This window comes from Aquarana catesbeiana, linkage group LG08, assembly GCF_042186555.1.
Source record: "Aquarana catesbeiana isolate 2022-GZ linkage group LG08, ASM4218655v1, whole genome shotgun sequence".
In the NCBI taxonomy this organism is placed as follows: Eukaryota; Metazoa; Chordata; class Amphibia; order Anura; family Ranidae; genus Aquarana; species Aquarana catesbeiana.
The window spans coordinates 81734483-81759150 of record NC_133331.1 but is presented as its reverse complement, the minus strand read 5'-3'; the positions used below and the strand labels follow the sequence as shown (position 1 = coordinate 81759150).

At 42.3% G+C, this 24668-nt stretch overlaps 1 protein-coding gene across 6 annotated transcripts in view; it reads left to right on the top strand.

Moving 5' to 3' along the window:
- BLNK (B cell linker) overlaps positions 1 to 24668 on the top strand; it is a 330248-nt gene that overhangs the window by 187900 nt on the left and 117680 nt on the right. Inside the window, exon 1 of one of the 6 annotated variants that reach the window (XM_073596067.1) lies at positions 19727 to 20091. The exons of 4 other annotated variants lie outside the window; for them this stretch is intronic. In XM_073596067.1, coding sequence (XP_073452168.1) covers positions 20045 to 20091 — 47 coding nt within the window. In that variant the 5' untranslated portion in view covers positions 19727 to 20044. Of the gene's footprint in view, positions 1 to 19726; positions 20092 to 24668 lie in introns of those variants that run through there. One more of the 6 variants, XM_073596069.1, reaches the window with a different exon arrangement.

The following is a 24668-nucleotide window of genomic DNA, read 5'->3' as shown; positions in this document are numbered from 1 at the left end:
TTTTTAATGGCAGATCTTTTTTCCAGGAAGACTTTGTTTTCGCAGCAGATTTAGAGTTATTCACAGACGCTGCTGGATCTCAAGGTTTTGCTGCTATTTTTCGTTCTCATTGGTGTTCTGGCATATGGCCCCCAATTTGGATTGTTAACAAGTTTACGAAAAACATAGTTTTGCTGGAACTCTTTCCGGTTCTAGTGGCTTTGGAAATTTGGGGCGATCAGCTCGCTAACAAAAGAATCATTATCAATACAGATAATAGAGGTGTATTATTCGCTTTAAACTGTCTTTCTTCAAAATCGTTACTGGTCATAAAACTTTTGCGTTATTTAGTTCTCTTATGTTTAAAATTAAACATTTGGATTAAGGCAAAACATATACCTGGCAATCTTAATGTCATCGCTGATGCCTTGTCTCGATTCCAGATGGCTCGCTTCAGACAGCTATTGCCTCACGCAGATCTGGTTGGGTACCACTGCCCGAGTCATCTTTGGTATCTAATTTAAACCCAGTAATCCAGGTTATTAAGAATTCGATTGCTCAAAAAACATGGACCAATTATTTGGTTGCATGGGAAAGGTGGTTGAATTTCAATAAAGAATTGGGTTCTAAAATATTAGCAGGAGTTTCTTTTTTCCTGAAGCTGAATAATTTCCCAGCCTGTAACAGTTTCTTTTCTGTTAAACAAGCTTTAAAAGGTTTACGGAAGGTTAAGTTGGCTCCAGATAAGTGAAGGCCAATTACTTTGGACACTTTGTCAAAGCTATATTTGGCTACTCTTTTTGTTTGCATCTCGGAATACGAAGCTATTTTATTTCATGCTGCATTCATTTTGATGTTTTTTGCGGCCTTTCGTATATCCGAGATGTTGCCAAATAACAAACACAGTTTAGAAGGTTTGTTTTTATCAGAAGTATCCTTTTCAGACGATAAGGTCTTTGTTTTTGTCAGAAAATCAAAAATGGATAGATCAGGCAAAGGCCAGTGGCTCAATCTATTCGCTTTTGGTGACTCCATCCTTTGTCCTTTATTAATTCTCAAAAAATACCTTTCAGCCAGACCAGCTTCAGGTCAGCATTTTTTTTTGTTTACATAGATTCATCTCCTATGACAAAATTCCAGTTTTCAGCAGTCTTAAAACATTGTTTTACTCATTTGGGCCTTTCCCTTTTCAAATTTTCTACTCATTCTTTCAGAATTGGAGCCGCTACAGAAGCTGCTAGATTGGGTTTGAGTGATGAAGTTATTATGAGATTAGGTAGATGGGAGTCTAGTAGATTTAACATTTACATCCGTCCTAACTTGTCTCTTTGATTATAGGTGATAAATCTTGCATTTGGATATTTGGCCATTCATACATTTACTGGGCTCATAAGAGAGCTGCTCAGCGTTGCTATGGTTCTAACTTATCCTTGCCTGCTGATAAGTTTGTTATACTTTGGAAAGGTATTCGTGGTCTACAATGGACTAATCTTTTCCTTCACATTTCTGAATTATTTCATTCTTGGCCTTATCCATCTATCATAATTTTACACGTTGGAGGTAACGATGTTGGTAGATTAAAAACTTTGGATTCAATGTTTTTAATGAAGCTAGATTTGCATCGTTTAAGATTAATGTTTCCGAATACGTGTGTTGTTTTCTCTGAAATGGTGTCTCGACTGCATTGGTTATATTCTAAAGACAGCAGACCATTGGAAAAGATAAAGCGGATAATTAATCATTCAATTGAAAAATTTTTACCATCAATCGGGTGGATCTCCTTCCATCACGTAGATTCGGAAGGTGGTTTTCCTGGTCTTTACAGACAAGATGGTGTACATTTTTCAGATGTTGGTCTTGACATTTTCAATTTAGGTCTTCGAAATTGCATTGAACAGGTCGCGGTGCTGGGGTAGCCTGGTTTTGTTTTCAAAACCCGGATGGTGGGGACTTGTTTTTTATGAATTTAATTTTTCAGCTCGAGTCCTATGACTGAGCAAGTTGGAATTGGTTTTAATTTGAAAGAATATTTATTATATTTCATGGTTTATTGAATAAAGTTATTTGTTTAATTCTAATACCAATAAAGGTGCCGCGGCCAATTTTATTCCAACCTGTTGTAGTGTGATTATTTATTGTTATATAGTGCAACCTACAATTCCATGAACAGTGGGCGCAATAAAGCGCCCGCATCATGGGATTGTAGTTGCCAAAGAAAAATATTTTATAAAGTTTTAATTTTCAAAAAAAAAAAAAAAAAAAGAGGTCACGAGGCAAGGAGCGGGAAAACGTTTTCTCCTCAGACTAAGAGGCTATATAAGCCTCTGTGTGACAGACCCGCTCACACTTGCCCTGAGGTGGCTTAAGTTTGAGCTCCCCTTCCCTCCCACCCTTGTCGCTGGCACTATTATGTGGTTATGTCACCCTTGAATCAAGGGGGGACTTGTTTTTTATGAATTTAATTTTTCAGCTCGAGTCCTATGACTGAGCAAGTTAGAATTGGTTTTAATTTGAAAGAATATTTATTATATTTCATGGTTTATTGAATAAAGTTATTTGTTTAATTCTAATACCAATAAAGGTGCCGCGGCCAATTTTATTCCAACCTGTTGTAGTGTGATTATTTATTGTTATATAGTGCAACCTACAATTCCATGACACAAATATTCATTTTCACAAAGTCTGCTGCTTCAATTTTTTTTCTTAAGGTCTGGGGAGTTTCCTGGCCATGGACCCAAAATGTTGATGTTTTGTTCCCCAAGCCACTTAGTTCTCACTTTTGCCATACCACAAGGCATCATGCTGGAAAGGGCATTGTTTCTCACCAAACTGTTCTTGGATGGTGGGGAGAAGTTGCTCTCTGAGGAAGTTTTTGAACCATTCTCTATTCATGGCTGATTTATTAGGCACAATGGCGAAAGGGGATTTGTTTGAGAAAATGACTTTACCCCAGTGCTCAGGAGTCCAGTCCCTGTACCTTTTACAGAATATCAGTCTGTCCCTGGTGTTTTTCCTGGAGAGAAGTGGCTTCTTTGCTGCCCTTGTTGACACCAGGCCATCCTCCAAAAGTCTTCGCCTCACTGTGTGTGAAGATGCACTGACACCTGCCTGCTGAGCAAGCTCTGCACTGGTGGTGCCCGGATCCCACAGCTGAATCAACTGTAGGAGAAGGTCCTGGCACTTGCTGGACTTTCTTGGGCACCCTAAAGCCTTCTTCAGAAATGCAGTGACATTTTTTCTTATGGGATTAAGTTCATTTTCATGGCAAAGAAGGACTTTGCAATTAACTGCAATTCATCTGATCACTCTTCATAACATTCTGGAGTATATGCAAATTGCCATCATAAAAACTGAGACAGCAAACTTTGTGAAAATGTATATTTGTGTCTTTCTCAAAACTTTTGGTCACTGCTGTATCGTAGGCATCTTGAAAAGAACACAACGCAGTGTATACTTGATGAAAAAGTTAACACAGAAATACAGGTAGTTATGGCATTTTTTTTTTACATTTTTCAATTACAATACATGGTACAGCATAGGTTGTTAATTGCTAAGAAATATTTTACTTTGAGCATGAAAATTAACTTTAAGTTGAGTAATTGCAATAAAATGCAGAGCTCACTAATGGCTTATTTAAAAATACCTTTATGTAACACAAGAAAAATATGGAAGAGTGAGCAGCATGTGGGAATGAAAGCTGACAGCTATGAAAAGGATATGCAGAATATATATATATATATATATATATATATATATATATATATATATATATATATATATATATATATATATATATATATATATATATATATATATATATATATATATATATATATATATATATATATATATATATATATATATATATATATATATATATAATTTGTATAATGTATATATAATTTGGTTTGTTCCAGTTCTGGCTTTAAAAGAAACAAGTCCACAAGATAAATATATAGGCTGTAATGGCTAAATGGTCCTTCTGAAAATACTAGCTTATTCAATGAGGGACAAACAAGGAGCACCCAATGAACTCCAGTTGTTAGGACAGTGGCAGCTGGTTGTAAAGCTGCACAATATAAAACATCTATGGCTTTGTGTAACAAAAAATTAGGCTGGATCCACTTTCTGGCTTGTGAAAAACATTTTGGGTAATTTGGGGCAATTTTTTGATATTTACCAAAGGTATCTCTGGAGAACCCAGAGGACACCCCAGGAACAATCAGTGGGCCTTTTTTTACCTTAATGCAAGGTATTATTATTATTATACAGGATTTATATAGTGCCAACAGTTTGCGCAACGCTTTACATAGGGTATGCATTAAAGTAAAAAAAGTCTTGACTTTAGGACCATTTTAAAGTCTGAGAGAAGCAGAAACTATGCTTTTTAGGAGTTCAGCTATGGCAACCTTCTTTAATCTCTCATGACAGGTTTGCGTTAATATAAATTAAACCTCTTGTCATTAAGAGACTATTCATTGCTTATGTTTTTAGCCTGTTTTAGTGCAAAAATATCATAATGTAATGTAATCATCTAAGGAGCCTGTGGCTCCAGCTGCTCTCAGTGACTCCTGTTAATGCAGGGAGAGAGCAGCAGCTTAGCTGCAGACAGCCACAGCGCTATATCGAGAGAGGGTTCAGATAAGTGTTTGGGAGGGGGTGGGGGAACAAGCAGTGGGACATTTTTTAACTTAATACAGGGTATGTATTAAAGTGATTGTAAACGATCACCTTGTAAAACAACCCAATCAGTTTAAAAGTGAAATGAAAAGAAAAACATTTGTGTATAGATATAAAAAAAATAATAAATATCTTTCTTTCCTTTTTGTATTAGTGATCACATTCCCTCTGTTCTCAACTGAATAAGAGATGGGGGAGAAGAAGCAACAGCACGCTGATCTTCCCAGTGAAAGGCTGTACAGGGGGGTGTGTCAGGACAAGTCTGATCATTGGAGGAGAGCACACTGAGTTCCCAGCACATCTAGAGAACTAACCACGCTGTGCTCTTCTGCTTGGTGTAGTCAGTTTTGAATAGGAAAGCAGAGGGACTGGGGGGAACCAGGGATTTCACACAAAGGAAGCACTACAAGGAGAACATGATATGTTTTCATACAAGTACATGGTACAGCAGGCACATATCAGGAATATGAAATGCTGGGGTAACAAAACAAATGGCTTGACTTTATAACCACTTTAAAGTCAGAGAGAGACAGAAATTATGCTTTTAAGAAGTTCAGCTATGACAACCTTCCTTTATCCCTCATGTCAAGTCTGCTTTGATATAAAAAAAGGAGAACCCCCAATTTATGTAACCCAGGGGTGCCCAACTTTTTGAAGAGCGAGGGCCACTGAAGCGACTTGGTACCCGGTTGCGTACCACAATGAGCGGAACGGGCGGATGACAGGTCTGTGTCCACGCTGCATATACAGAGCGGACACAGACACACCCCATGCTACTCTATAGGCCCTCCAATTCAATCCGCCCAGACGGAAGGGGGCGGATGCCCTTCTGTTTTTTTGGGGGTTTGTTTGTGGATCAGATTGGAGGTAAACGGGGGTAAATGGACATAGAGGTGAATGGTGGGTCTGATTGGGTCAGACTGATCTTGTGAAAGGGGCCACCTGCACCTGTGGCTTTCCTGCAGGTTAGCTGCACTTTGCCATAGACTTCTATATCCTTTCTGAAAGCGCACCAAACCCACAGGTAATAACAGAAGTCTATCGGCATCGGCTTATACGGCTTTGCTCTGCAGCCGCTTGCTTCCTCTACCGTCCAGCTTCATTCACAACACTGATGTTCTGGGATGGCGGGTCGGCAACCTGCGATCTAGGCTTGCCAAGCCAACATCCCATCACCATTGCAGTCCACCTCAGAGGGCTCCGTGGGCCACATGTGGGCCTGGGTCACTGGTTGGGCACCCCTGATGTAACCTTTTCTCATTAAGAGATTATTCATTGCTTGTTTTTCTGCCAAAATGCCATGAAATATGAACTAATGTTGTGTCAATTTAGTCATCTATACAAGTCTCTTGTTTTTGTTACTAAATATAATAACAGCCTACACACCCAGAGGATATTGTGATGAAATCCTGCCCAATTCTCTTTTTGCATACATCCTCATTATTATAATATTTACTCTCAGTGAAGTCGGAACAAATACAGGAGTACTGGCCTGGATAATAAATTGATAACAGTCATTATTGCTGCAGCTGGCATTCAGGAATTTGTAAACGTGGATAAGTGCAATCACCATTTGTGCCAATTTGATGCCCACACACAGCACTGCCTGATTCTATGCCATCCTTTTGATTTAACTACAAATATGTAGCTTGACTGCCCACATGACTGAACGCAAATTTAATGGATTTAGAAAGTCTTTTGAACTACATTGTTGGTAAGGGTAAACTGTAGTTTACTTTTAGCCCCTGAACTCATCCAATGTTATCTTATGTGTACATGTACACAGGTTCGTTTAATGTCGTTTTTAGGCAGTTGCCTTTAGAGGCTTTTCTTTGAAGACAAAAAAATGAGTTCAGACGCCAAAGTTTCCGACGTTTCAGACGCCAAACACTAAACGCGGTACTGGCTTTAGCTGCATTTCATTTATAGGTGTTTTTCATTTTTGGCTATATAAAAAAAAAAAACTTTTTCCAAACGCTTCTAAACGTAAATGTGGCAAAACAGACGTTTTAAACGTGGGTTTTTATCTGTCAAGTTAAATCGTTCATGGGGAGGTTGTAAAAACGCCCCGTGTACATTAAGCCTTATAAACGATTATGCTCTGCTTTCTCAGCACCTCTCCGTACCTGAATGCTCATTTGGATTTTTACATTCCTGGCTCCTCCAGAGAGAGCTTCCCTGATTGCACTCTGCGTCTGTGATACTTTTTTCATTTTTACTAAGTTACATTTTCTGAGCAAAGTCTCAGGGAACTAGTTTCTTCCGCTAAGGTCCAAGCAGTACTGCTTGGACCCAACAAGAAGAAGGCAGTTCCTCGAAAGCTTGTTCTGAAAATGTAATGGTTAGTGCAAATAGAAAAAAGCTCAGCTGAGTTGTTGAAAATGTGCCAATACAGATACACTCACCTTAATATGATATATCATAAGACAAGTGAGAGCTTGTTGACTTAAAAAATAAAAAAAAATCTCTGTTAGTGTCCAGTGATGATCCTTCTCACCTCTTCATGGGTAGTTAGCACTCATATACAGGGGTGGTAGCACTCTACTTGTCAGGATAGGAGGGAACTCTGAAACACATTTTAAATGTGATGTTAACTTTCCTACAATAACATATAAACACAAATCTATTAAAGAGCAATAGCAAAAACACATGTACAATAAAGCAATTAAAGTTATTGCCTAAAACCCAATACCAGGCTCATTTTTTAAATGCCCTCCTGGATCATCTCTGGCTGCAATGTTCATCTTGAGTCCGGAGCTCCCCATGAAGTACCTCTTTTCAGCTTCAAGATGTCTTCAGTTTTTTAGGTTGAATGACACCAAAGCCAGACGAGGAAAGGCTGTGAGTGCAGGACATCATGACCCCACTCCAGTGATGGCGAACCTTGGCACTACAGATGTTTTGGAACTACATTTCCCATGATGCGCATGCACTCTGCAGTGTAGTAGAGCATCATGGGAAATGTAGTTCCAAAACATCTGGGGTGCCAAGGTTCACTATCACTGCCCCACTCCCTAAGCATGGCACCCTAAACTAACAGTGTATTGAAGCAGAGAGTGCTGTTGTTTTTAACATGCCAGCACCACTCTCTGCATTGTCCAATGTCAGGAAAAGACAAAAGAGGAAGGGGACCTAGTTGGGTTGATTTACTAAAACTGGAGAGTGCAAAATCCGGTGTAGCTGTGCATGGCAGCTAATCAGCTTCTAACTTCAGGTTGTTTAATTAAGCTTTGTCAAAAAAGCTGGATGCCGATTGGTTTCTATAGGGAGCTGCACCAGATTTTGCACTCTGTGATTTTTGTAAATCAACTCCAGTGTGTCATGTGACCAAAAAAGACATCAGAAAAGGATAAATAAAGTATGGCGGGGGTGTCAATGGGGTGGAAGTCTTCTGGGGTGGGGGGGTCACAAAGCGCCCCTGAGTTAAGCTTTGACCCTTTTGGGTGTGTGGTGGCTAGTAGTGGATAAATGTCCATTGTCCTGCTGGCTGGCTTTTATACTTTCTCTTTTCTAATATAGCTATGTACTGTATTTCTTATGTCCCAGGTTTACTGTATTCTATGTTCTGGACCTTCACAAAAACATTATTCAATGTATATCTAAACTCAGTCATTAAAACCTTATACTGTATAATCTTTAACACATACCTGTAATTTCAAAGTAATATTCAATCTTTTTAAGGCTCTGTTTCCACTAGTGCGACTTTTCATGCGACTTGGGACTGAAAAGTCGCATGACAAATTGTTTCCCATGATTTCCAATGAGTACCGTTCATATCTGTGCGACTTCAAGTCGCAGCGACTTCAAAGTAGTCCCTGCACTACTTTGGTCCCACTTTGATGCGACTTGAGGTCCATAGATACAGGCATTGCTTCAAATCGCGGTAAAAAGTTGCGGTAAAATCGCGGTAAAAATCGCGGCAAAATCGCGCGACTTTGGGGACGCACTAGTGGAAACCTAGCCTGAAGCTTCTAAATCAGCTTTCATGATAATTATACTTGGTGATCCTACCTAACAGGGTTTTGTTCATGCACTTCCTGTTATAGAAAGACAATGTTCTGTTCCTGCCTAAGATCTGCTCTCTTGTGTCACACATGCTTTGGTGGAAACAGCCATGCTGACACTCTGAGCAGTGACATGCAGCTGACACTGGAACGCATGCATGCAGCTGAGAAGTAACTGCAAAGAGGCTGCATGAGATTAACAGCACTGAGATGCAAATAAGCATGAAACAATGGTGAAACAAGTATTTTCTAAATGAAAAAAAAAACATTATAAATGTTTATAATACACAGTGCTTTAGCAAACTGACATCCAGTTAGGGTTTACATCCACCTAAAGGATTAATCTTTCAACTGAACTGGCCAACGCTTCTTAATATTTTTTTTTTTACCATTGCTCATTAGGTGGTTATCAGGGATATGATTATTTTCTTAGTCTAGGTTCACACCTATGCGACTGTGTTTGATGCATTTTTAGGCAAGTTTTTCAGTGCACTTTGCGTTTTTAAACCAGCGTTTTTTTATGCGTTTTTGCATGCAGTTTTCATGCATTTTGCATTTTACGTTTTTTTTTTTCTCTTTAAAAAGTACTGTAAAACTTACTGTATAAAGCTGGTTGCTAAAGAGGCCGTCTTCTTCCTCCTCCTCACGCTGTCGTAACGCCGTCTTCTTCTTCCTTGCCGTCGCCAGTTACCCACTAAAAAACAGAAAAAAAGCTGGTCTTGTTGCGAGGCTGTGTTCCTCCGTTGTATTGTTTCCCGCTGTCCGGCTCCTCTTATATAGACATGTGGCATGGCCATCCAATGACGTCACCCAGAGAGCCTGCCCTTGTGACATCACATGTCAGAAGGGACGGGCTCCCTAGGTGACGTAATTGGATGGCCACGCCCCATGTCACTATAAGAGGTGCTGGACAGCGGGGAACATAACAATGGAGGAACACAGCCTCGTGACTAGACCAGCTTTTTTTTGTTTTTTAGCGGGTAACCAGCGACAGCGAGGAAGAAGAAGAGGACAGCGTCGACGACGCAAGGAATAGGAAGAAGGCGACGACACCGGAAGATGATATAGCTGATAAGGCACGGGGAGAAAAACGGCGGCGGAAGAAGGTGAGGGCACCAGGCGAGACGACATCGGGAGAGACGGGGGCTCAGAGCTATTTTACTAATAAAGGAATTGTCAAAAACTGGCTCTTGGTTTTTTTTTTTTTTTTTTTACTTTTCACTGCTTTTTTGGTGAATAGGTAGGGGTACGATGTACCCGATACCCATTCACATAGGGTGGGGGGCCGGGATCTTGGTGTCCCCTTGTTAAAAGGGGCTTCCAGATTCCGATAAGCCCCCCACCTGCAGACCCCGGCAACCACCGGGCAAGGGTTGTTGGGAAGAGGCCCTTGTCCTCATCAACATGGGGGCAAGATGCTTTGGGGTGGGGGCGCAGAGCCCCCCTGCCCCAAAGCACCCATCCCCCTCATGTTGAGGGCATGTGGTTTGGTATGGTTCAGGAGGGGATAGGAGGCCGCTCACTCATCACCTCCCTTTCCTGACCTATCGGGCGGCATGCTCGGATAAGGGTCTGGTATGGATTTTGGTGAGGACCCCATGCCGTTTTTAAAAAGATTTTGGTGTGGGGGTCCCCTCCGAATCCATACCAGACCCGAAAGGCCAGGTATGGAACTGGGGGGGAACCCCACCCCGTAATTTTCGCAAATTTTGTCTTTTTTTTTTTTTTACATTCAACTTTCAGTGGGGAACTCATCGGTTGCTAAGGACGCGGCAGCCGGCTTCCCGGCCCCCTGCTTAGCAACCAGCTTTATACAGAGGTAAAATAAGAACTGCAGAATGCAAAACACATAAAAAATCGCATCACAAACACACCACTTGTGTTTCTGGTGCAGCTCCATTGAAATCTACTATCCGCAAATCGCGGGAAAGAAGTCCCCAACCCTTTCCAAAAACGCACTGGCCACAAAACGCATAGATGTGAACTAGTACCATAGGAAACCATGTTATATGGACTGTAGTGCATTTCTGCAAACTGCAAAATGCATAGGTGTGAACGTAGGGTTAACCTTTTCCCTTGCGTTTGGGTTGAAGAAGCTGTATTTCATTGTACACTCTTTTTTTCATATTTTTTCGTATAAAGTTCAGTTTCCAGTCAGACACAAGATTTCCTGTCATAATTAACCTTACATGAGTCAGGGCTCCAAATGACATCTGTTGACCAGAATATATATACAATGAAGTCATTATGGCTGTAAAAACAAAAATATGAGTATTAAAGTGATTGTAAAGGCAGATTTTTTTATCAATTAACAAACATGTCATACTTACCTGCTCTGTGCAGTAGTTTTGCACAGAGCAGCCCCTTTCCTCCTCTCCTCTGGTCACCTGGCGGTGATCCTGGCCCCTCCCTCCTGCCGAGTGCCCCCATAGCAAGCAGCTTGCTATGGGGGCACCCGAGCAGCTCGCTCCTGAGCCGCTGCTCTGTGCTATGGGGGCACCCTCCCTGCTCTCTCCTCATTGGCTCACTGGCTGTGATTGAGCCAATGGCTCATGCTGCTGTCTCAGCGAATGAAGAGGTGCAAAGAATGTATGTAGGTAAAAAAAAACCTTCTGTCTTTACGACCATCTTCCTTTATAGAATTGGTCATATGTATTGTAGTGAAGGTCACATGGTTTGTACACATACGGACATGTTTGGTGAGATGTTTACATAGACATGTGACTTAATCCGTCCATACTTAGATTGAATATCATCCAGTTCAGCAGGGACGGGACGAGATTTGATCCATGAATGGGCAGGCTGATTGTACCCAAGCTGATCCATAAACCACTGGCAGTAATCATTGTGTACTGCAGTAACACTGCTGGAAGCAGTCCCCTTTAACACTGTCTGTGTTGATGGGGGAATCGAGTGATTGTCTTTCCTTTCACCCTTGGTGGAAGGAAAGAAAATCAAATAGTATATGGGCTTCCTTAAAGCTGAGTTTCACCCAAAAATGGAACTTCCGCTTTTCGGAATCCTACCCCCCCCTCCGGTGTCACATTTGGCACCTTTCAGGGGGGAGCAGAAACCTGTCTAATCCAGGTATTTGCTCCCACTTCCGGGCATAGATAGCAGCAGTATCCGCGGATATCTACACCATGTCCGGCGCCTCCTCCATCCCCCCCCGCTGTCTTCTGGGAGACACACAGGTCCCAGAAGACAGCAAGGACCAGTGGGAGCACGCAGCAAGACTCGCGCATGCACAGTAGGGAACCAGGCTGGAAGCCGCAAGGCTTCACTTCCTGATTCCCTTACCAAAGATGGTGGTGCCTCCACCCGAGAGCCGAGGGACAGATCGGCTTCGGGTGCCGACATCGCGGGCGCCTGGACAGGTAAGTGTCCATATTTTAAAGGTCAGCAGCTGCAGTATTTGTAGCTGCTGACTTTTAAAAAAAAAAAAGTAATTTGTTTTCTTCCATGATTTTGAGAGCCATTAGATGATAATAAAATAGTTAACTTTGAAAATAAAAATGATTGGCACTATCATTGTTGTAAGTAAGGGGTTTATGGTTTTATTTTCTGCAGTCCTTTTTAATGCAGTCTTTCAATTAACTACATTGGAGTTTGCCCTGAATTTTGCACTTTGTATGTCCTTGAACAAGTCCACACTGAAATGATTCCAATATACATTTACAGGTTAGCAAGCTGTGATTTGGCTGAGTTCCATTGAAAATCTTTCTGGTTGCATTCCACAGCTGCTATGTTAGCATTTTGTACCTTTTTATATTTGTAGGTGATTACAGTGTGCTTTATTTAAAACAATGGCCCAAGGTTAAGTTTGTGTAAAATATAATTCGAATCAGTACACTGCATTTTATAGATCGTGTTTCTTACTTAAAATAGGGTATTGTTTGTAGAACCAAAGCTGTTTGCATTGATAGACAAGCTAATATGCAACTCAAGATGTTATACCTCAAAGATTTTGTTTCTTTGCCCACCCTCTCCACTTCATCAAGCTGACTAACTTTACATGTTACACTATATTGACCATCACACCTAAGCTTGTAGGACATTACATTTCAGAACCACGGACATTAGTATGGAGGTGGTTCCCCCTTTACAGTTACAACAGCCTCCACACTTCTGGGAAGGCTTTCCAGAGGATTTTAAAGTTTGGCTGTGGGAATTTGTGCCCGTTCGGTCAAAACAGATTTTGGGAGGTCAGGTTGTTATATTGGACAAGAAGACTTGGTTCACAATCAAGAGTTTCAATTTATTTTAAAATTGTCCAAAATTGTTCAATTAGGGATTGAGGTCAAGTGTATAGAACAAATAATGAGTTTGTTTCAGAAATGGTTTGTGAAGATTTAGGATCCACCGGAACTGCTGTAACCTCTAGACAGTCAAAGTCATGTTGTCCAACAGAGCTTTTGTCAACTGTTCCTTCACCAGGAGGCTGATTAAGTAACCCAAATGAACTGTTGAACACCCAAGATGCAGATGAGAGCCAGAAGGGCATGGCCACTAAATGGTAGCATAGGGTCCCCACAGCAAAAAGTAGGACACATGCACTGGAGAGATGGGGACATGCAGATACAAGCTAAAAAAAATTAAGGTGATGACAGACCAGATAGATTTTATGTAGAATTTCTGGGTTCAATTTAAGACATTCGAAGCTTTGACATCCAAGGTAAGGTGAATACCCCCTTTGGATTTAGGAACAGTAAACAGGCTGGAGTAAAATCTTTGAAACCTCTACAGGAACTGAGGAAGTGACACCTCAGTCCGGAAGATTTGGTAGGGCTCAATAGTAATCTGTAATTTGTGTAGTGACATACCATAGGAAGGTTGAACGTGAGAAACTGAGTAGCTTTGGTATACTGCCTCGAAAACCCACGTGTTGAAGATACAAGCTGTCCAAGCATCCGCAAAGGTTAAAAAATGTCAACCCATTCTGGAAAGCGGGGGCACACCTTCATGCAGAGGAAGCGTTATCTGAGAACTTTATAAACTTTGAGTGCTAGATCTTGTGAGTGGACTAGGAACCAGGCTTAGAGGGTCTAAATGAGGGCTTCAAGGGAGTGCAGAAAGTAAAGGAATGTTTATTAACAGTCAGACAGGGGATATCAGGTATATCAAGAGTCGAACTGAAGAGTTGATGTCCCTCAAATGCCATGCAGATTAATTGCATTTTACATAAGGGTTTCCATAGTCCACCACTTTGATCAAAGTACTCTACCCATAAGTACCAATATGAGACCTATGCAATCAATCAGTAAACTATTACAATAAAAAATAAAACTACAGCCATTTGCTTTAAACATTCTGTAATCAAGGAATCAACCACAGCACTGATGAAATCTCTTTTAAAGTATTTTGCCCAGTCAATCATAGTTTGACAAAGTAAAACCACCACCATTATGAGGTAAATGGCAGGGCCCTAGAAGGCAAGTTCCAACCACTTACTGGTTAAGTAGGTAAAGACAGGCTCATCCTCTACTGGAATAGTAAGTGCTTTGGCAAGCTGAACAATGCCAAATGCACAATGGGAATAGACCACTTTGAGCAAAAATCCTCCTGAAATGGGTACAAGGTCAATAAGCACTGGAAGGAGTAAACACAGAGTGTCTTATCTTCATAGAGCAAGAGTTGGAAAATGGGTGCAATGAGACAGGCTTGCAGTCTCTTTTAACTTGGGAGTGATAGCAGTGGACCGTAACTCCTCAGGCACAAGCTTGTCAGACAGGGACTGGGGCGACTCTGATCAGCGTCAGTAACTGGATGATAGTGCCAAAATATGGCATAACTGTAATAAAAAACTCATCACAAAGGGTAAGGGAACCTGTCCAACCTCATGGAGCTGAAGAGGGCTATAATGCTGGAATAAACTCTAGTTATAGAGGGCAACATAAACTGCAGATGTTGGCACCATCAGTAGGTGTGCTGTAAGCAGCCCCAGAGCTGTTAGTGGAATGTGAGCTGGGGACGCCCAGTACAGCAGGACTCTCTCCCCAGTGCCTATAATAGGACATATAAGGATCGGGGTTAGAGGCAAGGTCTCAGGTACTCACAAAACTCAGACAGCTGGTAGCAAATGAGGGTCAGATGGCTGGTCTGACCAAAGTCACTGTGAGTGGGAAGCAAAAACAAATCCAAGATTGAAGTTCCACAAGGCTCTTTGCAAGCAGGAGCAGTGGCAGAGAGATACTCCCTCATTGCTATATGGCAGGAAAGAGTGTGGCGCACACAGGTGACATTTCACTCACTGGATGGGGTCAGCACTCTGTCCAACAGCATTAGCCTCTTCTACAGTGGAAACCAGCAGGAAACAAGAGATTGTAAAGGCACTTAGAAACCTATATAAACGAGGTAGCTCCCAGTACTTGGTCCAACCTGCTCACACACAAAGTAAGTCTTCAGAGATAGGACAAGCTCTAAGGCTATGCCAATGGTTCTTGACCTGGAATGTGCTCTGCAGCTAATTTTAACCAGAACAGAGTCTGGAAAGCGCCAATTTGCAGGACCCAGTGATGCAGGGTCAATTCCAGGCAACCCCCACAACCAACACTTCCAAACCCAGGCTGAAGACAGCCATGCAAGATAGCTGCAATCGAACATGAAAAGTTCCAGCAGCTATGTAGAGAAGAGTCTTGATTGAAGAAAATAAAAAAAGTGTCAGCAAAAATAGGTTTCTCTTTACTCTTCAACATAGGAGAGCTAAAGAAAAGACATCCATCCCCCTAGGACACTAGCAAAAAATGGCTGCATGCTGGTAGTAGAAGAGGTGTCTCCTCCGAGCCCGTGGAGACACCTCACTCCCTGCTGCCGACCCCGAGGCTTGATCCAGGAGCAGGGAGGACACTTGGCTGTGAAGCCACTCCAGTCCCCTGGTCATGGCAGCCGCCCTCAGCTGAGCCAGGATGAAGTCGATGTCGACCATTGTGAGGAATGCCAGCAGCATAGAAACTGCTTCCTCCTTTCTGCCCCAGCCTCTGCTGCCAGCCTCCCCCTTAAATAAACAACGCCCCTCCCACTCTGCCTTTATCAAGCCCTTCCTGCAAACTTCCCTGATTTTAACCATTTGTTGTCTCCCCTCTACACACTGTCATGCCCGGCCCTGCACTACTTTCTCTTTTTTCTTTTCGCTCCGGGCCTCATTTAAACACTCTTAGATACTGGCAGCGCCATTTACCCTCCCACAATTCTAATCCAATAAAATAAATGTACCTGCCTGCTCACAGTCTTCTTTAAAATATACACTGAGCTGCTCAGTATATATTCTGTCACAGTGCTTGTGTGTCAGAGTGACTGTGCATTTGCATGAGTTAAGGCATCCTGTGCCAGCCACTAAATTCAGGTTTAACCCCTTTACGCCGACCTAACACAAATATGCGGCTCCACTGGCCTTTGCTTTTTTTTCGTGGGGCCACACATTTCCGTATCTCCCTTTGTGCTGGGAGCGCGCCACACGGATCGCTCCTAGCACAGAGACCGGGGTCTCCCGGAGAACCCCGGGACCTGTACTAAGGATCGGGACTCAGAACTCCCAATACCGGGTCACCTGATTGCTATGATAGCCTCTGTTTGACTATCACAGTGATCAGTCACCGTGAAGCCCACCCCCTGTGTTTTCTCTCCTTGCAGAGTTAAAAAAAGTGTGTGTAAAAAAAAAATAAAATAAATAAATAATATAATAAAAAAATACCTAGATCAAGGTTTGATTTGTGTGCTATAACAGCCGCTAGCAATAATCGCATGTAAAATCTGGCAGGCTGCTTGTACCCAAGTTGATCGATCAATCAACTTGGGTCCATTCAGCCTGCCCATACATGGTTCAAATCTTGGTCGATTCAAACCGTCTTTAAGTAGGTTTTGGATGTTGAACATTTTGAAGCTTCAAGCTTTGAGCTACAAAACACACAGGCTATGGGAGATTGCCTTGGAGCCACCGCTGGATGGATCAGACAGTCGGTGAGTGAGTCCACGTGGGTGGCCTACGCCAAGGTATGGCAGGAATGGTTGGGGTTGGTTTGGCAAGCCGGATTGGAGCAGGACAGTCTGGAGGTGAGGCTGCTGGATCATTATTTCACACACTGGTCATGTGACTCCAATAGTGTCAAAATAAAAATCCTAATGACTCCTCATTAATGTGAACCTTCATACAAAATACATCAAATTTGATCCATATAAGGTGTAATATGCTTAATTTGTGAAAACAAATACAAAAAAGACCATCAACCATCAAACACCACAGCATGTTTAGATCATGAGATGTGTTTCACATATGGATGGATGGGAAAGATTGACACTCATAGCGTAAATCTGATAAATTAGTGTTATTCAATCAATTAGGCAGGTTCCTATTTAAAAAAACAAGCACTATAATAATGCCAGGGACAGTGACAATATAATATCCGTGGATCTGAGATAGGCTGAGTAATCAGAAACCGTAAGTGATGTAATTGCGCTCCAAGCTCCGCCTGGGAGCGCAATCTCATGATCTAAACATGCTGCAGAGGAGGCTATCCCAGACCTGAGTCTACTCTGCATATATGCGATTTACCCCTGCACTCACCCCCCGGTGAGTGTGGAACTGAGAGGGGGGCACGAGTGGAACTCACTTTTTTGCACAGAGGCTGTGATGAATTTTTGCACAAGTCACTTTTGAAAATCACAATAATAGGGCGTACACACGGTCGGACTTTGTTCGGACATTCCGACAACAAAATCCTAGGATTTTTTCCGACGGATGTTGGCTCAAACTTGTTTTGTCTACACACGGTCACACAAAGTTGTCGGAAAATCCGATCGTTCTAAACGCGTGACGTAAAACACGTACGTCGGGACTATAAACGGGGCAGTGGCCAATAGCTTTCATCTCTTTATTTATTGTGAGCATGCGTGGCACTTTGTCCGTCGGATTTGTGTACACACGATCAGAATTTCCGACAACGGATTTTGTTGTCGGAAAATTTTATCTCCTGCTCTTCAACTTTGTGTGTCGGAAAATCCGATGGAAAATATTCGATGGAGCCCACACACGGTCGGAATTTCCGACAACACGCTCCGATCGGACATTTTCCATCGGAAAATCCGACCGTGTGTACAGGGCATTAGAACATTTTTATTTCTTGTCATTTCCTGCTACGATTATTTTGGACTATGATTATTTGCACCAGCACTTTATTTATGTTTTTTACTTTAGGAATTCATTTTTTGATATCAAATGATGGTCACTTTTGTATTTTTTGCACAAATTAAGCTTATTACACCTTATATTAGCACCTTATATGGATCAGATTTTATGTATTTTGTATGAAGGTTCACATTAATGAGGAGTCATTAGGATTTTTGTTTTGACACTAATGGCGTCACATACACACTTCTTAAATATTGGCAACGCCATTTGCCCTCCCCCAATTCTAATTTATACCTACGCTTCACCTTGTGGAGTTTTTCGGGGTAGGCAGCAGCCACATTAATGCCCTGTACACACGATAGGATTTTCCGACAACAAAATCCATGTTTTTTTTCCGACGGATGTTGGCTCAAACTTGTCTCGCATACACACGGTCACACAAATCTTGTCGGAAATTCCGAACGTCAAGAACAGGGTGACGTATAACACGTATGACGAGCCGAGAAAAATGAAGTTCAATAGCCAGTGCGGCTCTTCTGCTTGATTCCGAACATGCGCGGAACTTTGTGCGTCGGAATTGTGTACACACGATCGGAATTTATGACAACGGATTTTGTTGTCGGAAAATTTGAGAACCAGCTCTCAAATTGTGTGTGACGGAAATTCCGACGGTAAATGTCCGATGGAGCCTACACACGGTCTGAATTTCCGACAACAAGCTCCCATAGAATATTTTCTGTCGGAAAATCCGACCGTGTGTAGGGGGCATTACATTACCTAAACGTGGAGTTAAACAAAATTATATGTTTATTTTATTGCAGAATTGACATTGCATGTGTCTTCCCCAATAAACCACCTGCCTGCTCACAATTTTTTAAGGAAAGACCGTTGTTCCACTTGAAACCAACAGGAGGAAAGTTCAAGAGAAAAAAGTATTATTTGACCAAAAGAGTAGAGGATGCTTGGAACAGACTTCCACCAGAGGTAGCAAGTAAATCAATAGTATGTAAATTTAAGCATACTCTTGGGATAAACATAGGTCTACGCAATCTTAATGAATCACTTAATCTTTTCTGCCATCAGTATGTTTCTAAATAACAGGTTAATTTCTCTCTACTGATTGAAATCTTGTGTGTCTTATAATGGAAGTATCCTTCTTCGATGGCTAGATAGAAGAGTCAGTCTGCTCATAATATATTGGTATATAGTATATTTTGGTTATACGAGGGGCCATAGGCATAAGCACAGGGTGTGCTGGTGGATTGGATTGGATGAAAACGGACAGGCGGTCCATTTTCATCAGATCTCCCCATAGAGGAGAGCTGGACTCTGATAGGTCCGTCATTACACAGTGAGTGGAGACGGACCTGTCATCCACCTGCTCAGCTGGGATCAGTGGATTGATTCCCCCCACTGAGCAAAGCGGAGTACGTCGGGCAGACCACCCGTGTGAAGGAGCCATAAAGCTTAAGGCACCCACAAAAATGCTTATTCAATGGTAATTTTAAAACAGCCTGTAAAACAAGCAAAGATGGTAGAGTTGCCACCTCATCCCTTTAAACCCGAACACCTTTGGATTCCACAGGTTCTGAGGCTAATTAAATGCAGATAAGGCATCAAGTGAGTTTAATTACCACCTTAATCAGCCACAGAACCTGTGTAATTAATATGTGTTCGGGTTTAAAGGGATGAGGTGGCAACCCTACGCTTAGCTCAGGTGTGAGTGCAGCTTTGGGATTTAAACTACGAGAGTTACTCTACAAAGTTTGTTTATCCAACCTGCTATCTTTACAAGTTTACCTTTGGAAAAGCAAATGAAACTTTCTTCCTGGTTTACTGCTGAATAGATTACGCCTAACAAGAAAAAAAAAAAAAAAAATCCTAAACTGCATAAGAAATAAAGCCTACACTTTTTAATAACATGGTTGTAGATGGAAGCCAGCCAGGCCAGGTACAGGTGCAGCCTGACACCCAAGGAGAAGGAAGTCCTGACGGCTTGTCTAGGAGTATTCATGAACTGGTTGGGCTGAGAATTATAGTCATGTGACAAAACAGAAACTTGAGACTTGACTGTGTGATCAGACAAGTTTTACTTCTCATGTGAGATGAGTATGTGGGTACTACAGGCTGCACAGAGCAAAGCATACAGCCAAACCGTCTATGGGATTTCCACAAAGCGCATGAGAGCTGCGTGAGGGGCAGGAGGGGCTCAGGGACAACCAGACATACATGGTCCTCATTGGAACTGTCCGATACAATGGAGAAAATCTCTAAGATCACAGGTCCAGCTGGTGAGAAGTTCAGGTGAGATTTGCATTGAAGTTCACATTTCTCCTTGCGGCAGTGAGGGACATTTTTTAATTGTTTAATATCATAAGAGTAAACGGGGGGGGGGATAATAAAATAAGAAAATTGAATTCATACATTTAAACAATGTTAGAGTTTTAGAAAAATAAACCTTCAGGAAGGAGGAAATGTCAGGAATCAGAACCTAGTATGTACAGCCTTGAGGAAATAAGGGAAATGCTTGTAACTTTCAAATACATGTAAACCCTACTCTAAGGCTCCGTGCATGCTGGGCTTTAAAAAACGCTCATATAGTTTAGACGAGATTTTTTTCTTCTGCCAGAAAGCTTCAATCAGAAAGGCAAACCAGAATTTTTTTTTTTTTTTTCTGCCTCTAAACGCTGAGCTTAAAATATGCCTGTAATCGTCCTAATGTGCATGGACACATAGGATAACATTGATCTGCTCCTACAAGCAGAACACAAAACTCCTGTAGAAGAAACAATTTTTTTTTTTTAATTTTTTTTTTTAAGCCAGCGTGCATGGAGCTTTAGGGTCTGTTCACACCAGTGCGTTTAAAAAACGCACATTAAAAGCATATAATGTGGGGTTTTTTTTAATTATTACGTTAAAATATAAAGCAACAGGCAGCACAGTGGTGTAGTGGATAGCACTCTCGCCTAGCAGTAAAAGGGGTCGCTGCTTCGAATCCCAACCACGACACTACCTGCCTGGAGTTTGCATGTTCTCCCTGTGCCTGCCTGGTATTCCAGTTTCCTCCCACACTCCAAAAGACATGCTGGTAGGTTAATTGGCTTCTGTCCAAAAATTGGCCCGAGTATATGAATTTGAGTTTGGGACCTTGGATTGTGGGCTCCTTGAGGATAGGGTGCGATGTATGTGTGGATCCCTGCATAAATTGATGGCGCTATATGGGTACCTTAAATAAATAGGGACAATTGTAGGCACGCAACCACACTCAGGTTGAACTGGATGGACTGGTGTCTTTATTCAACCTTACTAACTATGTAACAAAAGAGACTATTTTTGTGAATTTTCTTCCTGCTGGCAGATGGGAAATACAGACAAAAGCCCTGAAAATAGCACAAACTAAAATGCATATTGCATTTTTTGTGCTTTTTCCATGCATTGCTATTGACTATAATGTAATGCACGTTTTTACCAAAAAGTGCAAAAGATGCAGCAAGCAGGATTTTTCAAAAATGCAATGTACTGTCCTCTAATACGAACAGCTTTATAGATTTTAAAGTGGCACTAAACGATATCCTTATTCTCAAAATATAATCCATACACATTCACTGCTTAATAGCCCTTTAACCACTTCAGCCCTGGAAGGATTTGCCTCCTTCCCGACCAGGCTATTTTTTGCGATACGGCACTGCGTCGCTTTAACTGACAATTGCGCGGTCGTGCGATGTTGTACCCAAACAAAATTGATGTCCTTTTTTTTCCCCACAAATAGCTTTCTTTTTGGTGGTATTTCATCACCTCTGCGATTTTTATTTTTTGCGCTATAAAAAAAAAAGCGACAATTTTGAAAAAAACACAATATATTGGTCTTTTTGCTATAATAAATATCCCCAAAAATAAAAAAAAAGTCTTCATAAGTTTAGGCCGATATGTATTCTTATACATATTATTGGTAAAAAAAATTGCAATAAGCGTATATTGATTGGTTTGCGCAAAAGTTATAGCATCTACAAAATAGGGGAAAGATTTTTTTATTTTTTTTTTTTTTACTAGTAATGGCGGTGATCAGATCGGACACTTTTGATACTTATTTGGGACCAGTGACATTTATACAGCAATCAGAGCTAAAAAATAGCCACTGATTACTGTATAAATGTAATCGGCCGGGAAGGGGTTAACACTAGGGGGCGATCAAGGGGTTAACTGTGTTCCCTAGGTGTGTTCTAACTGTGGGTGGATGGGACTGACTAGGGGAGGAGACTGATCGGTGTTCCTACTTAGTAGGAGCACACAATCTGTCTACTCTCCCCTGAGAGAACTGGGATTTGTGTGTTTACACACACATAGATCCCAGTTCACGCTCTGTCACGATCGGCGATCATGGGTGCTCGGCGGTCACCGCGCCCGTCGGGCACAAACGCTTTGGCTCCAGGGACATGCTGCGGGCAAGCATGCCTGCTAAAGCGCCTTAAAGAGCCAACGTACAGCTAGGCGCAGGGGTGCCAACCTACCGCAGTATAACTGCGGAGGCTGGTCGGGAAGGGGTTAATCTATTTTTTATTGAATCGTTTCTTACTTTGTTTTTCTGCTTTCTTGTTACATCCTCTGAGTTTCCAAATCTCTCCCCCCCCCCCCCCCCTCACTTCCATTTGTAAGGAATGAGCAGATGAGCAGCACAGGTTAGTTGGGGTTGGGGTCACGTGCACTGCCCTGTGCTACAAATCCCATAGCACTTAGAGGAACTGCAGTCTGCTCACATAATTTGTACATCTTTGCCATTCTGAAGCTTCCATTCAACCACTTTGCATATTATTTTATATATACTGTGATTCTGTACTTGCAAAATATGCTGTAGAAATCTCCCTTCACTAAGTCTGGCTGCATACATTTTAACTGTGGGCAGCTGAAGTTGCTGCCTGTTCACTTCCTGGATTTACACAAACACACCTCCAGCTCTGCAGCTCTCATTGGCCCTCTTATGACTCACCCCCCCTCCCTGGCAAACTCTCACGAGAGTGAGAGAGATGTGTATGATGTCATAATAGGGTTGCCACCTGTCTGGTTTTGACCCGGACAGTCCAGGATTTGACTGCTGTGTCCGAGTTTCCCTCTGCCTCAGACACCGACACCAGGGCTGCTGACAGGGGGTACCACCGGGCCTCCTGTAGGGGGCCCAAGCACACGGGGATTGGACCAGCGGGGCAGGGGACAATTACATAGGAGTCATACTGGGAGAGAAGGAAGCGTCAGGTAGACGCTGGTGCAGTAATTTTTCCTTTGATTAAGCCCGGGTTCACACCATAATGCGCTGCGGACCGCACAGGAGCGCTGTGCGTCCCTGTTCACCGTTTCAGGGACGAATCAGAGCCGATCCTATGCCTGAATTCGGCCCTGAAACGCAGCCAAAGACGCACAGTGCGCACCGCAGCCGCCCGGAGATATGTGAACCGGCTCCATAGGGAGCCGGTTCACATTCTCCTGCTATGCGAATTAGATGTGCGGAAAGGTGAAAAAATAGATGGAATAGGTGAAAAAATGACTGAAGGTCCACTTTAAGGGATTGTAAATGATGACCCTGTAATAACCCATTAGGTTTAAAATAGAAATGAAAGGCAAAACATGTTTGTATAGATATAAAAAACATTATAAATACCCTTTTTTCCCTTTTTTTTTAAAAGTGATCACATTCCCTCTGTTCTCAGCTGCATAAGAGCTGGGGGGAGGAGAAGCCGCAGCACACCAAACTTCCCAGTGAATGGCTGTGCAGCAGGGGCATGTCAGGACTGATCATTGGAGGAGAGCAGGCTGAGTTTGCAGCATAGCTAGAGAACTGACCACGCTGTGCTCTCTGCTGTGTGGGGCGGGGGGGGGGGGGGGGAATTTATTAAAACTGGAGCAGCTGTACATAGCAACTAATTTGCTTCTAACTTTAGCTTGTTCAATTAAACTTTGACAATAAGCCCCCGTTCACATCAGCGTGATTTGACAGGTCAAATCGCATGTCAAATCGGAGCCTATTGCCGGCAATAGGAGCGTCCCAATCAGTGCGACGCTGACTTTGTAGTTCCTGCTAGCTGCTATAAGCCCGGTATCCCCGTTTTTCATGCGGCGGTCCTCTTTCTGATAAAAGTGGTCTCTGCGGCGGGTTCACCGCGAGATCACTTTTATCGGTGGTGGGAGAGGGGCCCCCCCCTCCCGCCGCGATCCGGTGCCCTCCACCGCTTACCGGAGCCATCGGTAGCGGCGGAGGCGATCGCGTCCGCCTCCCTCCTGTGCCTGGAGACGAGTGAGGCTAAGATGGCGCCCACTCGTCTCCATGACACTACTGGGCGGAAGAGACATCAAAGCGTCACTTCCGCCCACGCCTCTTAAAGGCATATTTTTTTCAATGTCATTTTTTTAAATGACTTTTTTTTTTTTTTTTATTATTGCATTTTAGTGTAAATATGAGATCTGAGGTCTTTTTGACCCCAGATCTCATATTTAAGAGGACCTGTCATGCTTTTTTCTATTACAAGGGATGTTTACATTCCTTGTAATAGATATAAAAGTGACACAATTTTTTATTTTTTTTTCAAACGATGTAAAATAAATAATAAAAATAAATTTTTTTTTTTTTAAAAAACCCCCGTCCCGACGAGCTCGCGTGCAGAAATGAACGCATACACGAGTGGCGCCCGCATATGAAAACGGTGGTCAAACCACACATGTGAGGTATCGCCGCGACCGGTAGAGCGAGAGCAATAATTCTAGCCCTAGACCTCCTCTGTAATGCAAAACATGCAACCTGTAGAATTTTTTAAACATCGCCTATGGAGATTTTTGAGGGTAAAAGTTTGACGCCATTGAGCGGGCGCAATTTTGAAGCGTGACATGTTGGGTAT